The 16,890-nt window shown below is 44.7% G+C and overlaps 1 protein-coding gene across 1 annotated transcript; it reads right to left on the minus strand.

Annotated features, from left to right (window-relative positions):
* Window positions 1-5,077: 5,077 nt before the first annotated feature.
* LOC114591179 (vomeronasal type-2 receptor 26-like) lies at window positions 5,078-13,582 on the minus strand. Its single transcript, XM_028717846.2, has 4 exons — window positions 13,545-13,582; window positions 11,630-11,921; window positions 7,658-7,832; window positions 5,078-5,988 (listed from the first exon to the last, which is right to left on the minus strand). The coding sequence occupies exons 1-4, from the start codon at window positions 13,580-13,582 to the stop codon at window positions 5,078-5,080; spliced, it is 1,416 nt and encodes a 471-aa protein (XP_028573679.2).
* Between the last annotated feature and the right edge of the window lie 3,308 nt (window positions 13,583-16,890).

The raw sequence follows: 16,890 nt of genomic DNA on the forward strand, positions 1-16,890 counted from the left end.
TCCTGCACAACCATATCCCTCTCTCTTCACCCTGCTCACAGACCCAAGCCTACAATATGATAAGTGCTCTCTCTGTAGTGTCAAAGCCACTGTCAGCTCCCGTAAAAAATGTTGTCTATCTCTTTCTCTCTCTCTTTTTGCCAAATTAGTTTTCCAAATTTTAACCAATCAATACCAAATTACATCAAATTTAATACATTTCCCCCGAATAAACTGACTTCCCACTTTTCTTCCTAGATGTGTCCTACTTTCCCCCGTTTATTGCTTTATATTACAAATTTATATTCCAATTAACATTTCAAAACTTATTTCAATCTTAATTTTCACATTTTACAATTTAATTTCTTCTTCTCTCTTTCCCCTTCTCCCTCAGCTGTCTGGTTTTCAATTCCTGCTCTTTTCATCATCATCATCATCATCAGCATCATCATCATCATCATTTATTTATACCCTGCCCATCTGGCTGGGCTTCCCCAGCCACTCTGGGCGGCTTCCAAAAAAATATTAAAATACTGTAATACAGCAAACATTAAAAGCTTCCCTTAACAGGGCTGCCTTCAGATGTCTTCTAAAAGTCTGGTCGTTTTTGTTCTCTTTGACATTTGGTGGGATGTCATTCCCTTATACAGCAAAAGCAGAAACAAATGAGGTCTCCCAGCCCCTCGCCTCTCCACCTTAAATCCTTACTTCTTGTTTCTGTACTAATTCTCTTTGTTTTCATCTTGTGTGTGTATAGATCTGGGTCCATCCTTTCCACCATTGTTCCTCTTTCTTTCTCTCTCCAGCCTGAGCTCCTTCTTGACTGGAGTTGCCGCGGCTGTTTCCCTACCATGAGGGATTTTCTCACCCTTTGTCTGGGCTGACCCTAGCTCTCTCCTGACTTCTTTTTTTAACATGGCAGAACAGTTCTGGGCCCAACAATGGGGAACCCAACCCAGAGCACACCTGGCAGGCCCTCTGACACATGTAAGGCAGGGGACAACTTTTAAATAAATACATGGGTAGATATTTAATCTGCAAATAGCAGCTGGGGAAGAAGGCTGCACAGTGGAGGGCGGGGCCAAGGATACACTGTCTAGCTTACAAACACCTGCAAGTGGGCCAAGAGTGATACAGGGGTATCTCTGGTTGCGAACCGGATCCGTTCCGGAGCCCCATTTGCAACATGAGCAGAATGCAACCCGCGTCTGGCACGTGTGTGGGTCGTGATTCGCCGCTTCTGCACATGCACGTGATGTCATTTTGAGCGTCTGCACACGCGCAAGTGGTGAAACCCAGAAGTAACCCTTTCCAGTACTTCTGGGTCACCACGGGACGCAACCTGAAAAGATTTAACCTGAAGCAAACGTAACAAGACGTATGACTGTACTCATTTGACCCCTGGCAAAGAGGAGAGGGAGAGGACCTTGCGAGGGGATCTGGAAAAGGGAATATTCCGAGGGTGGTAACTGAGGAATTCTTTATTGATTTCACAATTCTGTGATTCAGAAATAAGGCCAATATTGATATGAAAGCAAGAGTATGGCCTGATGCCAAAATTGGTAGGAACCACTTTAGGAGGAACCCGAGTGTATATTATGATAAAACCAACTAGCCATCAGGGTAAAAGGTGAGCTTCTGCACATACAGTAAGAAAATCTCGGGTTCAGTAACTGTTTTCAAGGACTGTGCCTGGGTGAAAAGATGGTGAGGTGCTGGGATAACAGAAGGTGGCAGAAGATGGCACATATATACTATATAGGGTGTGTGTTAACAGATATGCAGCCACAGACTATTTTGTACTACAGTATGTCATGTCATGTGATGCATTACTGAATAAAGTCTGACCAGTTGGGAATTTGGTGCGAACCTTAGTAATGAACCCCCAGTGGAGTTGTCTCCCACATATCCCATGATGGGGAACCAGTTTTCCGGCAGAGAGCTCCATTCCCTTCGGGGATGCTCCACCTGTCAGAGCCAGAAGTGAACGGACCACCCTTTCTTGCTCTTGTTGCAAACCGCAGAGCCAGAGGAGAGCCTGCGTGAGTCGTGAGATGCAGGAATGCCAAAGAAGGATGTCAAAAACTCCAGAGTGATCAGTTCTAGTGCCTTTATTAAGAAAAGTATAGGTTTACAGTGATGCAGCCTGCCAGTTCCTCCTCACACTCACTTGTACGGAATGTACATCGCAAGCACGAAGATGCACACCCAAGCTAAAGGTCAAAGCAGCATACACCAGCCACCTGACCAGGAGGCTGGAGTTGGCAAATACCCAAACATTACAGTTTCCCTTTCTGGTCTCAGAGCTCAGCACCCCAAACCCTCAGATAAGGGTGACATGAAAGCAAGACAATTAGTATGCTTCAAAGCAAGTGACTATAAACACATATGAGCTCAGTGCTACAACCACTACCAATTAATTGGGGGGGGGGAGGGGATCTTGAGTACCAATATGGTGTTTGCAGAGCTTCCAGAACAATTCACCTTTGGTTCAGCACCGTTCTCTCTTCCTCTCAACCCAGGGCTGAAATGGGGATCAGAGAAGTATCTGAGATGTCTGGGGAGAACAATGAGGTTGCCGAGTCTCTAGGCAGTGATGGGAAGGGGCATACCTTGGGATTGGCCATGTAGGCCCTTGACAAGGGCCTAGGCTCTAGAGGGTGCAAAAATCATTTCTCTCCACTCTGGCTTGGAGCGGCTTGGTGCTTGTGTGATCCCCAGGTGCATCTCTGCCATAGCTGTCAGCTTACAGATTTGAAAATAAGGGACCAGCAACCTTGAAAATAAGGGACCAGCAGCCAAAATAAGGGACTTGCAGCCTCACCTGTTCCAGGCACTCGTCTTCCTGTCCTCCTGCAGTCTGGTCAAACTCATGCTGGTAGCTTCGAGAACACTGTCCAACCAACTTTGTAACCAGAGGTTCAACTGAATAGAATCTGAATCACATGCACCACAAGGCCTATGCAGCCTCAACTTAAGATGGCTCCCCGGCCTGGCTTTGCACTGCAAAGTCTGCAGCAGCACGTGCAACAAAATGGCATCCAGCATTCAAAAAACCCCTCAGCTTGCATTAACTAGCCACACACAAGGCATGCAAGCTCCACCCCCCAGTCATTCTTAGACCTCTTATTGGGTGAGCAGCACAGCCAAGCAACACAGTTGGAGCCTCCCTCCTCCCTGGCCGGCAGGGAGGGAGGGAGAGGAGCTGCTTCATTTGAAATTTAAGGGACATCATTTAAGGGACATCATTTAAGGGACATTTAAGGGACATCTATCAATAAGGGACAGCAGCGGAACATGGCGCTGGAATAAGGGACTGTCCCTTCAAATAAGGGACACTTGACAGCTATGATCTCTGCTGCTCTGGTTGGCCAGACAAGGCACACAGGCTTCTCTCCCAAGAGTGCAAGGGACAGGAGGTGCCGATACATCTCCTTGGCAAGGGTGCAAGGGAGTCTAGGTACGCCTTGGGTGGTGGATGAGGGCTGAAGCCAGCAGTGGGCAGGACAGATCGAAAAACAGTTGAGTCACCCCTCTTCACTTTTACTTTCTCCCTCCCTCCTTTCTCCCTCTCCCTCTTCCTCTCTACCCAGTATGCCTAGGGGGTGAGGCCCAGACTCACCAGCCCTGCTGAAGAGGCTCCTCCTGAGGCCGGAGGAACATCGCCCGGCTATTGCTTTATTGTTTTAAGATGCTGTGAACCGCTTTGAGATTGTTATTAAAAATATAAAGTGGTATAGAAATTTTAAAAATAAAAAATAAATATGCTGTCACCTGTAGGGGGCTTTTGAACTCGGGCTAAGAGCAGCAAACCTAGACAGCATCTTAAAAAGCAGAGACATCACCTTGCCAACAAAGGTCTGTATAGTTAAAGCAATGGTTTTCCCAGTAGTGATGTATGGAAGTGAGAGCTGGACCATAAAGAAGGCTGGTCGCTGAAGAATTGATGCTTTTGAATTATGGTCTGGAGGAGACTCTTGAGAGTCCCATGGACTGCAAGAAGATCAGACCTATCCTTTCTTAAGGAAATCAGCCCTGAGTGCTCACTGGAAGGACAGATCGTGAAGCTGAGGCTCCAATACTTTGGCCACCTCATGAGAACAGAAGACTGCCTGGAAAAGACCCTGATGTTTGGAAAGATTGAGGGCACAAGGAGAAGGGGACGACAGAGGACGAGATGGTTGGACCATGTTCTCGAAGATACCAGCATGAGTTTGACCAAACTGCGGGAGGCAGTGGAAGACAGGAGTGCCTGGCATGCTCTGGTCCATGGGGTCATGAAGAGTCGGACACAACTAAACGACTTAAAAACAACAACAAAGGGCTGCATGCAATTAACTGGGGACTGATGTGTTCACAGGACTACAGGCTGACCACCCCTGGTTGCAGGCTACCCCTAAACAGCCAAGGGCATGCCATCTCTGGAAGCTCCTCTGAGAGCATAGTGGTGTTGGTTTTACCCAGTCGTGAGATTATTGATTATCTGTACGTGACACCATCCCTGCAGTTGCAGCAAAGAACAAGGGGTTAAAGTCCCATTACCCACCAGTCAGGTTCTCAAACTAGTTTAGGCCTCAGTGTTGATCTGATATTTAAAGGGAAACAAAACAGTGGCAGGTTATAGCTACATCTGCAAGATAGCTGCTGGAAATTTAATCTTCCCAAGGATCAAGTTCCCAAGGATGGAGCTTTCGGTTCAGAATTCTGTTGATTAATCTTTGGTTCAAAACATATATAGGACTACAAAACTAATTCTCTTTCTTTCACTATGTTTATTGAATGAACAAAACAAAAAGAATCAGAAAAGATACACAAGATTTGCAAGATTTTTCAGGAATAATAATAATAATAATAATAATAATAATAATAATAATAATAATTTATTTATACCCCACCCATCTGGCTGGGTTTTCCCAGCCACTCTGGGCGGCTTTCAACAGAATATTAAAATACAATAGTCTATTAAACATTAAAAGCTTCCCTAAACAGAGCTGCCTTCAGATGTCTTGTAAAAGTCTAGTAGTTAAACCTGATCACATTAGCTAAAGAATAATTCAACCAGCTTCTTTGTATAGGAAGTTGTGAGCTATTTAGTTTTTTAAGCTCCTTGATATTTTTTTCTTATTAGATGCTCTCTGCTGTTGAGGTTGGGTCTCAGGAGAATAATGTAGCATTTGGGGAGAAAGATGCAACCCAAGAGACCAGCACCAGAGGCTAAGATGGAGAAGATCTCCACGGCCACCATGAACTTCCCTTTGGTGCTCAGGTAGGTTGGGACAAAGGAGACCCAAACACTGCAAAAGACCAGCATGCTGAAGGTGATAAATTTGGCTTCGTTAAAGCTGTCAGGCAACTTCCTAGCTAGGAAGGCTACCGTGAAGCTGATGAGGGCCAGGAAACCCATGTAACTCAGGACAGAATAAAACATGGTGACGGAGCCTTCATTGCATTCCACTACAACCTCCACAGCCATGGAGTAGAAATCCAGGTTTGGGAACGGGGGAGAGGTTGCCAGCCAGATGGCACAGATAACTGCTTGAATGAGGGAACAGACCAGGACAATGGTGCTTGCTAATTGTGTCTTCAAGAGTTTCCTGGCCACGTTTCCTGGCTTGGTGGCCATGAAGGCCAGAACTACCGTGACGGTTTTTGCCAAAATGGAAGAAATGGCAACAGAGAAGGTGATTCCAAAAGCCATTTGCCGGAGAAGACAGGTGACTTTTTTGGGCTGACCAATGAAGAGGAAGGAGCAGAGGAAGCAGAGCAGGAGGGAGACAAGGAGGATGTAAGTGAGGTTGCGGTTATTGGCTCTGACGATTGGGGTGTCCTTGTTTTTAATGAAGGTTACCAGGATTAGAGAGGTGATTAGAGAGAGGAAAAGAGCCAGAGAAGCTAAAACAAATCCCAAAGCCTCGTGATACGAAAGGAAGTTGATTTTCTTGGCAATACACTGGTCTTGGTCCTTGCTTGGGTATTGATCTTCTGGGCACTGGGCACAGTTAGCAGCATCTGGAATTAGCAATCACTATTTGAGTATCTCTAATATAGCTTTATTTTCATACACACACACACATACACCAGGCTGGTGTGCATGGTAGGTGGGGATGGCAGGAGAAGAAATCAGAGGTGTAGACCCTCGTTATAAATATTCTTTTGTGTTGGCCTGCCCTATTCTCCTTCTTATTGCTCAAAATCTCTGAGATTCTGCTCTATTTTGACCTTTTATTGCAAAAGATCAGAATCTTAAAAGTTACAAAACACATTTTTTGGGACAGGGAAGCAAGCTGCAAAGAAACTTAGAACTGCAAAGTTACTTAGAACTATAGCAAATCCTACACGTTGCAATTCTGGAATAAGTTTTGAAAATTCTTCTAGTTACAGCGAAATTCAGGGGGATGTGGAGGCCAGCAGGGCTAAGCAGTAAAAGGACAGAATGAGAGAAGTCTGCACTCGCCTATTATGGTTACCAGATTTTTTCCAATGAATTTAAAGCTGAGTAGCAACAGGGAGTCAGTAGTGGGGATGGTGAGGCAAAAGACCCTGGGCCCAAGCACACATGCATATTGTATAAAGGTGCAAAGCCCTTCTTTCGCACCCTGTGAAACATAAATGCGCAGAGTTTTTTTAAAAACTGGGTAACGGCTGGCTGCCTGCAACTCCCAAGCCTCCCCCAATCAGTCAAAACAAAGGGGGAAGGGGGCAGGAGATCTGTACCCCCGGATGTCCCCGGTTCCCCTTCGGCAGTGGTGGCAGAAGTGGCAGTCAGCAGCCCAGAGCCAGCTTGGTAGCGCAGTTGGCTCTGGCTGGCTTCAGGAGCTGCTCGCTGCCGTGGCACCTGGCATTTTTCCTCACTGGAAGTCCCCATATGATGTGTTGCGCACAAGACACATCATATGGGGACTTCCGGCAAGGAAAAATGGCGGGTGCCACGCCAGCGAGCAGCAAGCAGTTCCTGAAACCAGCCAGAGCCAACTGTGCTACCAAGCTGGCTCTGGGCTGCTGAGGCTGCCACTGCCCTGTTTCCTGGGCACAGATTTGCAAATCTGGGGACATTCCAGGGGTGGAATTTGTCGGGGGACAGATTTGGAAATCCGTGGACTGTCCCTGGGAACCGGGGACGTCTGATAACCCTACCTTAACCCTCCCTGGACACAAGCAACTTCTGCACTGTAGAATAAGGTTCAGGGTTGGAACTACCTGTCTGGTTAGAAAAAGTCCCTTCTGGACAGCGAATGCATACATTACAGCAAACCGGCTTCCCTTCTGGGATTTTTCTCCTTTGCCCTGGAGAGCAGATCTTTGCACAGCTTGCAGAAGGTGGCGTCTAAGAAAGGCAGATATAATGAAAGGTTTTCTGCATGGATAGAATTGTTTTAAGCAGGACTTGGAGGTCTTCAAAGGTGGCCCCCTCTTTGCATGCTGGAAATGGTGATAAATGTAAGTGGGTCAAAGCTATTTTGAACCACTGCATGGAGCAAGGCTGGGGAACCTGTGCCTTCCCCCACCCACCAAAATATTCCCAGATTACATCTCCCATCATCCCTAATCATTGGCCATGTTGGTTGGAGCTGACGGGCATTTAAGTCCATCATGCTCTAATTCTTTCACAAGCTCTGGGACATTCACTCCACCTTCCTAGACCACACAATTGTATCTGGGTTAATGATGAAGTCTTTGCCCCGTGGGGCTCCTGGATCCATCCTCCCAACTTTCACTAAAGCTGTTGACTCATTTTGGAAATAGATCCAGTTGAGAAGATCATAGCCAGAAGATCCCACCACACTGTTGTCCGTGAAATATACTTCATCTCCAGCACTGTTGTTAAATCGGATGTTCCTCAAAAAGGAGAGAATCTGAAGAACAAAGGAGGGGAGAGGTTTAGATAACATAGTGACTCTGCTGAGCCTTCACCTATTGGAACGGTATTTGGAGGGGAGGGGGGTATTATTTTTTTCTAGTCTTTTGTTGAGTTTAAGACCATTTCCTCGAGGGACACAATTTTGCCTGATGAAGGGAGTCTGAGACAGGCGTATCCTCCATATTCAACTAAGTCATTCTAGCAGAAGCCACAGGAAAGATTCCTACTAGCACCACGGGACTTGCCCTCACCTCCTCATGCACCATTGCACCCTCCCCAAATCTGTTCTAAAGAGTCACGAGAACCCCCAAAACAGTGTGCGGAGGAAGGAGAGGCAAGATCATTATTTTTGCCAAGCAGAAATGTGGTTGGGACACCCCTGTTTGAACCTTTCCCAGGATCCAGCTCCTGACTCTCCTGATCACTGGTCCCTTCCTCCTGTTCATTGAGGACCTGATTTCACCTCCCTCATCCTGGCTCAGTTCCTTTTGCAGGAAGAGGAAGGGGTGGATCCTGGGACTTTGGGAAGAGACCATGAAATGCATTTTCCCTGACTGTGTGTTAGTCTCAACCCTGCCCTCTGTTGACTGGAGGTATGCAAGGTTGCTCACACACAATAACAGAATAAACAATTTACATATCTGGGGTTTTTTAAACTTGCGTGTGCTTTTGTCTGAGATGAAGACCCCTGAATCTAACCCACCTGATCCTACATGAAGAATAATGTTGTGTAAACTAGGCCATTGGCACAATCCAACAGGCTCTTCTTACGTTTGAACTAAACACAGACCAAAGATTTTGGAATTACATCCATTGAGATAATTAACCATGGGATGGAATGAACTTTCATCAGGAGCCCCAAATAGCTGGAAAGTGCAATTAATGGTTGCTTTTCATGGCTAGTGTCTACTTGCTATAACACAACCCACATGCTTGGGTGGGAGCAGAATGCAGTTAGATTTGTAGCACGGAAAAGGAAAAGATAACAGGCATTATCTGTCAGGAGTTCAGCCTACACTTGAGTAGGACCCTGGCAGAGACCCATGCCCGACTGGCATGTTCTCTCCCTCCTGGTCTTTCATTCGTGAGCTTCAAAAGCTTTCTTCAGCCTGAACATCACAGCGACCTATGCCAGCCGACACCAGCACACTTAGGGATCCGCAGTGTTTGTGCATCATGCGCATGACAGACCTCAGCAACTCAGCATTTTGACTAATCTACTTTATTTACATATAAACACACACAGAGCACTGCAACATGGCTCCCTCTCTCTCTAGCATCCGACAGCAAAGAGAGAAAGAACAAAGGACAATAGACCCACTTCACAGAACACAGTAACACAAACATCCTGTCTCTGTCACTTTCCACTCTGTGGAGTCAAAACATACACCGTCATGTGATAGACAAAAATCCCATGACTGCAATCATAGATCAGGAATTCATAAACCTCCACTCCTCTCTCCTCACCAGGAAACAACTATAGAATGTTGCAACATTTTTGAAAGGAAGAGAGTGAAGCTATCAAACAGGAGAAATTGAGGTCTTTGGATGGTTTTAAAATACCAATCTGTCTCCATCCATATTGCGACCCCTGACAAAACACTAGAGAATGAATGTGTCCATTACTTTGGGAAAGAGAGAGACACATCTAAAGAACGATGTTACCTGCCATGGCTGAATAGCCAGAGGTTTCTTGCCCTCCCGCATCATGGCACGAGTGGGTCTCAATGAGTACATGGCATGTAAAGCGTGTGCCACGGAGTAGATGGCATTGTACATGGTATAGCTGTGGCCAGTCATTCTCGTTTCAAACACAGAGGGTGGCAGGTCCTCTAGCTTCTCCTTCCCTGTACACCTTCTCTTTCTAGACGTTTGACCTGCTATCGGAAACCAGCAGTTAAATGCCATTTGCCACCAGTTTCGGAGAAAGACATCTCCCTCGGGCCGGGCTGGATTTAAGGCCAGGAGGAATTTATTAAACCCCTGGACATCACTTGTGTGGACTCTGGTGGACAGAGCACCGTGGAAGTATTCCAGTTCCTTCCAATGCTTTTGTGCCCCCAGAGCAGCAAAATCCCAGCGGGATGTCACGATCCAAACCCTCACACGTGAGGGCCCGAAATCCTTTCTGAGAAACTCGAGTTTATATATTAGCACGGCTACTTCCTTGTAGTCTACAGAGATAATCATGGCTTTACTCTGCCACTTAATAAGAGATTTCCTAAAAAGATTAGTTGCTAATCGCTTCATTAGCCGTTCATTTATCATTTCTACCGAGGACACACAAATATCATTCTTCGTGAGCATTGGCATCAGAGTCCGGATGAAATTTTCACCAGTGTCGTCATCGGAAGTGATGAGGCCAATCCAGTTCCATCGGAAATGTAGGAGCAGTTGGACCAACCCGACGTACTGCGACACTTCGTTGGGATCGATTCAGAAGAAGGAAGGAAGCATCTCTCTCTCAACAGGGCTGAATGAACCATAACCAAGCTGAAGGGAAGAGAAAGCCTTTATTCAAAATTTATTTATTTATTTAGAATTTTTGAAATATTTCTAATACACTTTTCCTCCCACGGATTCCAGGGCTGTGCAGGAGAGAGATAAAATTACTTGAAGTACCTTCATGCATTTGTTTCCCAGGTCAGGCTCCAAACTGAATTGGGCTCAGATGTGAACAGGCAACCAGCACAGTTCTCTCAAAACCGGAGTAATGTTATTATTGGGGTCCCCCCCAAATATCATTTATATTAAGTCTCCAGAAATGTTTCAAAGAATTTATCATCATATACTATCTTTTTTAACATCCAAAGTTTCTTCTTGACTTCCCAACCCTTCCTGGTGTTTGCTTTTTTTACTCCTTTTTATTAGCTGTTTTATAATGCATACATTTTTATTATCTAAACCCCACTACCATTAAACCTTTCAGTAATCCACTGCTTATATTTCAAATCCTGCCCGTGACTACGTATATGGGTGATAATTTGATAGATTGTCAATCAGTGGTCTCCCTTCTTCCTTAAACACTTCTTCTTCTTCTTTTTAAAAAAAGATATTTATTAGAATTTAACATTTACAAGAAAAAAGACAAACAATAAAAGAGTTACAATACTCCAAAAATAAAAGAAAATACAATAAAAAGACAGTACAACAAAGCAATAAAAGAAAGAAAAAACAAAAACATTTAAAAACAAAAACTTTTAAAAAGAAAACAGAAAAAAACCATATCTTTGTCTTTCATTTACTTATTTCCTCAACTTCCTCACACCTCCCTTTTTTGTATTCTGGTTCAATAAGCTGTTTCAGCCTTCCTTAAACACTTCGTCATTATGCCCTCTTAGTTTGGCAGCTAATTTTGCCAGTTTCATGAACCATTTGCTCCTACATTGGTAATCCACTTCTTTTGATTTCTGTTATTATTGTTAATTATTTGATTTATATACTGCTGTTTATCAAAAGATTACAGGGCAGTGTACCACATTAATAATATATTTTATGGAGCATCATGTTAAGAACATAGTACAGAGCATAGTAATAGACAGCATACTGTATACTATATGAATATAGATATTCTATATTCTATATATATTTACCTTCCCGCTGGAGTGGTACCTATTTATCTACTTGCACTTTGCTGTGCTTTTGAACTGCTAGGTTGGCAGGGGACAGGGACCGAACAACGGGAGCTCACCCCGTCGCGGGGATTTGAACTGCCAACCTTCTGATCAGCAAGCCCTAGGCTCAGAGGTTTAGACCACAGTGCTACGAGGGTCCCCAGACAAATTCTCTTACCTGTGGAATCTTCAAGATGCCAAAGAGGTATGCCATCTGCATTGATGATTTGGAGCTGAGACCCCCGATGACGGAGAACAGCTTGTCCCGACTGTCGCATTGATAGTTGGGAGCCACTTCCCCCCTCGTGGAGAGCAGAGACAGGCTGGACTCATAGGTCCTCTTTGCATCGCTGTTATCACCATAGATACGGAAGCCCAGTGTTGTGTTGGTTAGGAGCACGGGGTCCCTGTTGACCTCACTGACAGAGAATGCCAAGGCCAGGATGTGCTGGTAGGTCTTCAGCACTTGACTGTAAGGAGAGTTGTGTCAGAGAAGGCAAGGAAATCCCCAAAGAGGACATGTCCCACTTACCTTCGTCCGTTCTTTCCAGACGGAGGGAAACATGGTTTAAATTAAATTTAAATTAAATTTAAAGTTCCGTATCCACGCTCTGGATCTTTCCCCACGAAAACCAACTCTTTGAGGATCAACTGGAGCAAATGTCCATCTGTAGAAAACCCAAATTGACATTTGCCCCAATTCAGCTTTAAAGAGTGAGGGGTTTTTTTTGGTGGGGAAAGGTTGGGGCAAAAAATCCCCCAAAATGTTTGCACATAGAGCATTAAGGGCAGACTTCTGGCTGGAGCGAGAGGAGTGAAAGGTAAGTGTGGCTAATTGGCCTCAATCCAATTAACAACATTTTCACCCCTTTACTGCTTGAATTTAGGCAATTAATCTACCCATATCACTTGCATAAGATTGCACAGTACATTTCTAATGAAATACTTTTTTAAAAAGGCATATTATTCTTTCATTAGATGCCAGATGGCAAGATGCTGTGATTGATGCAGCCACAAAACTCCATCAAGTCACATTTTGTGGGATCAGTTTCATTTTTTTGCAGCAGCCTGGTGACTTTGATAGGATGCTTGTGTTTAACGGCATGCACACATTCTTCAACATCAACTTCGTTGGACTGGTCATGTTGTGCGGATGCCTGATGATCCTCTTCCAAAGCAACTACCCTATTCCGAACTTAAAAATGGAAAGCGTAATGCTGGTGGTCAACAAAAGACTCCCTCAAGGCAAATATTAAAAAAATGAAGTATAAACAGTGACAACTAGGTAACACTGGCCTGCGAGCGCTCCAGTTGGAGAACAGCCTTTACCAAAGGTGTCATGGGCTTTGAAGACACTCGAACTCAGGATGCAAGGGAGAACCGTGCTAGGAGGAAGGCACGCTTAGCAAATCCACACCGTGATCGACTCCCGCCCAGAAACCAGTGTCCCAACTGTGGAAGGACGTGTGGATCCAGAATTGGCCTCCACAGTCACTTACGGACTCATTGTTAAAACCGTGTTTATGGAAGACAATCTTACTCGGCTACGAGTGATCGCCAAAGAGGAAGAAGAAACGGCATGGCTTTGTCCGGCCCATGGAGGGATCTCCCCTGGCCCAGGTGAGGTAAACTTTGCCAGCCCCTGGTATAGAATAACCATAACAAGCAGCATTAGTTGGGTAGCTGGAGACACCATGGAGATGTGGAGGAGAAGTCCAAAGTTATTTGATTATTTACTGTAATTGGTTGTAAACTTTTTCGAAATATAAAAATTAAAATTTTAAAACACAAAATTTATGACCTCTCTAGCCTCTTCTTTCTACAGCCGCCCAGAGTGGCTGGGAAAACCCAGCCAGATGGGTGGGGTATAAATAATAAATTATTATTATTATTATTATTATTATTATTATTATTATTATTATTACAATCAGTTACCAGCCAGAATCATCTCTTTTATACACAATCACATTCCTCTCTCTCCCGCTTGATATCTACAACAAAAGCAACCCAAACAAATAACGGCTGTCTGTTGTTGCTCTACAGGAAAGGAGAAGAAAAGTAAGCAGCAGTCTTAAAATCTCTGCCTTCGATACCAGAAGTAGTGGACACAGCCGTCATGATTATCAGCCATTTATGACCTTGAACATGAATTTGTTCAATTCCCTTTAAAGCTGTCCAATCAGTACAACATGCATTTGAGAGTGCATGCAGGGGGGTGCCACAGGTGGGTCCATTCTCCCTCTCCCTGTAAGCTGCAGCTTTTGAGGGCAAAGGCATGTACACCAGGTATAGACCATGCAGGCAGAACAGCACAGTTTGTCAGGCTTTCCACTGCCTGACTTCTGTGTAAGAGTGCAATTGAGCTGCACTGGGGAGGAGTTGGAGGAGAGATTTGGAAACCAGATGGAGCTGGTGTGCATTTAGCGCTTAGTACTTCCAAGTCTAGGGGTGTTCCTAAACCACTGAGCCTAGGGCTTGCCGATCAGAAGGTCGGCAGTTTGAATCCCCGTGACGGGGTGAGCTCCCGTTGTTCGGTCCCTGCTCCTGCCAACCTAGCAGTTCAAAAGCACAGCAAAGTGCAAGTAGATAAATAGGTACCGCTCCGGCAGGAAGGCAAACGGCGTTTCCGTGCGCTGCTCTGGTTCTCCAGAAGTGGTTTAGTCATGCTGGCCACATGACCCAGAAGCTGTACGCTGGCTCCCTCGGCCAGTAAAGCGAGATGAACGCTGCAACCCCAGAGTCGTTCGTGACTGGACCTAAAAGTCAGGGGTACCTTTACTTTTACCTTTATTGCTTTATTACAGCAAAGGTTCATTTTGTTCAAGTAGATTTTCCCTTGATTTTGGTATTCGAAGCAGACTGCTTTAATTATCTGCCCTGCTCCAGGTTCAGTTTAATGTTTGCCAATTTGTTTTACTGTACTTCTGAATGCTGTTGGCAACCTTGGGCAACACTTTGATCAGTGGAAAGGAGAAGATAGAATTGTTTTCCCGTATGTTTACATAGTAATAATAGTAATAATAGTAATAATAATAATAAATATTTTCTGTTGGCGAGCCTAGCAGCCTTCCCATCTTGATTCATGGGGATGCTTTGGCGTTACTTTCACCACCATAAACAGAACCACCTGCCGGTATGGACAATTATTTGGAGATGCCATGGTTTGCTTTTCAGTAACCAGACAATTAAACCCCTGTGTTGCAAACAATTCTCAGTAATATCCAAGGCAGCACGATGACCAAGTACAACAATGCAAAATCAATATAAACTCTTTATATAATCTATACGGAACATAGAATATGAAATATATGAAATATGTACTCTCTGCAGACCCAATAAACAGAAATCTTATAAGTCTCTGAAAGTCACAAAACGTGCACTCCTGATGGATTCTCTTGAAAACATAGAGCGAAATAAACATAAGTCTTATAAGTCTCTGGAAGTCTTTGTAGACTATGCAAGTCTCTGAAAGAAGCAAAGGGTCAGATTCTTATCTGGTGAAGACAAGCCGTAAAGCTTTGTTTTATGGTTTGTTTTTCATTCTGGGAAACAAGCAATATCGCTAATGCAGAAGAAGAAGAAGAGTTTGGATTTGATATCCCACTTTATCACTACCCGAAGGAGTCTCAAAGCGACTAACATTCTCCCTTCCCTTCCTCCCCCACAACAAACACTCTGTGAGGTGAGTGGGGCTGAGAGACTTCAGAGAAGTGTGACTAGCCCAAGGTCACCCAGCAGCTGCATGTGGAGGAGCGGGGAATCGAACCCGGTTCACTAGATTACGAGTCTACCGCTCTTAACCACTACACCACACTAGCTCCCTGGATGCAGATCCCTGGAACATGCCCTCTAGTCTACAATGATATTAGAGCAACCCAAATCCCTCCCCAGAGTTTCCATGTACGTACTTAGAAATGTATGTGTCCCGTTCTCGGGGTGACAAATTAAACTTCTGATTTGTGTGTATGGCACTGCTGAAGCGTAAATGTCCCCCCACAATGAGATCTCCTGGCCTGTAATAGTCTTCCTGGAGTTCAAAAGGCCTCGTCAAGAGACACTTGGTCCTCAGGGACATTTTGGTGACAGCCTGAGGAAGGAGCAAAAAAACCAAAACCCAAATCATGGAAGGCAGAAAGAGACCCTTGCCCCACTTGAACTTTGTACAGAATTAAGGGGCCACCAAATCCATAGGTCTCAGCCACGGATTCAGAACATTGGGGGAAATGACCAGACGTCGGAGTGTCTGTCCGGTCTCTCACTCCCCCGCCTTGCAAGAGTTCAGGGCGTATTTATCACAACAATGTTTTGCTCTGGATTTCTTTGTTGCTGAGTTTCTGGGTGGAAATCCACTGGGATTCAGCAAGAATGACTGTTATTTTGTTAATTCCAGGAGAGAAAAACAATCCCAACTTCCGGAGAATCTCTTTGGAGTTTGATGGGAAGAAACACATGTTTAGTATTGCTCACTGGGATGCATGGGCTCTGGGATTTGGCCGTAATATATTGGGGGTGGGTGTTTTTCAATAATAATACTAATAATTCCTCAGGAATACTGGACTATATTTCCTGCTTCATATATATATATATATATATATATATATATATATATATATATATATGCAGGTTTTGGTGTCCTCGGGTGTCTTCCCGTGTAAAAGATGGGGTGTCTAGGTGACGTTTCGACGAGGTCTCACTCGTCATCTTCAGGCTGGTGTTTTCGGCTTCTTGTTACTGGAACAGAGCAGGGTCTCAGTGTTTGAGTTCCTATAAATACTGTTGAGGTGTGGTGTATAGCCTCCAGTGTTCTTGGGCAGAGAGGAAGTTCCCAGGCTAGTGTGCCTTTTCTTCTTTTGTTCCTTAATTATTTGAGGGATATCTTGAGTGATTTCTTGAGTGATATCCTGAGTACCACTTAGGTGGGTCATTAGGTGTGGATTAGTTGCTAAAGCCTTTGTGTCTTGACCTCTTGAACTTTGTGAAGAGTTTTTCTGAGAAGATGCACTTAGTTGTGCTCTGGCTTGGCTAGAGCCACGAAGCCAAGCCAGAGCACAACTAAGTGCATCTTCTCAGAAAAACTCTTCACAAAGTTCAAGAGGTCAAGACACAAAGGCTTTAGCAACTAATCCACACCTAATGACCCACCTAAGTGGTACTCAGGATATCACTCAAGAAATCACTCAAGATATCCCTCAAATAATTAAGGAACAAAAGAAGAAAAGGCACACTAGCCTGGGAACTTCCTCTCTGCCCAAGAACATTGGAGGCTATACACCACACCTCAACAGTATTTATAGGAACTCAAACACTGAGACCCTGCTCTGTTCCAGTAACAAGAAGCCGAAAACACCAGCCTGAAGATGACGAGTGAGACCTCGTCGAAACGTCGCCTAGACACCCCATCTTTTACACGGGAAGACACCCGAGGACACCAAAACCTGC

The sequence above is a fragment of the Podarcis muralis genome, chromosome 2, assembly GCF_964188315.1.
Source record: "Podarcis muralis chromosome 2, rPodMur119.hap1.1, whole genome shotgun sequence".
Taxonomy (NCBI): Eukaryota; Metazoa; Chordata; class Lepidosauria; order Squamata; family Lacertidae; genus Podarcis; species Podarcis muralis.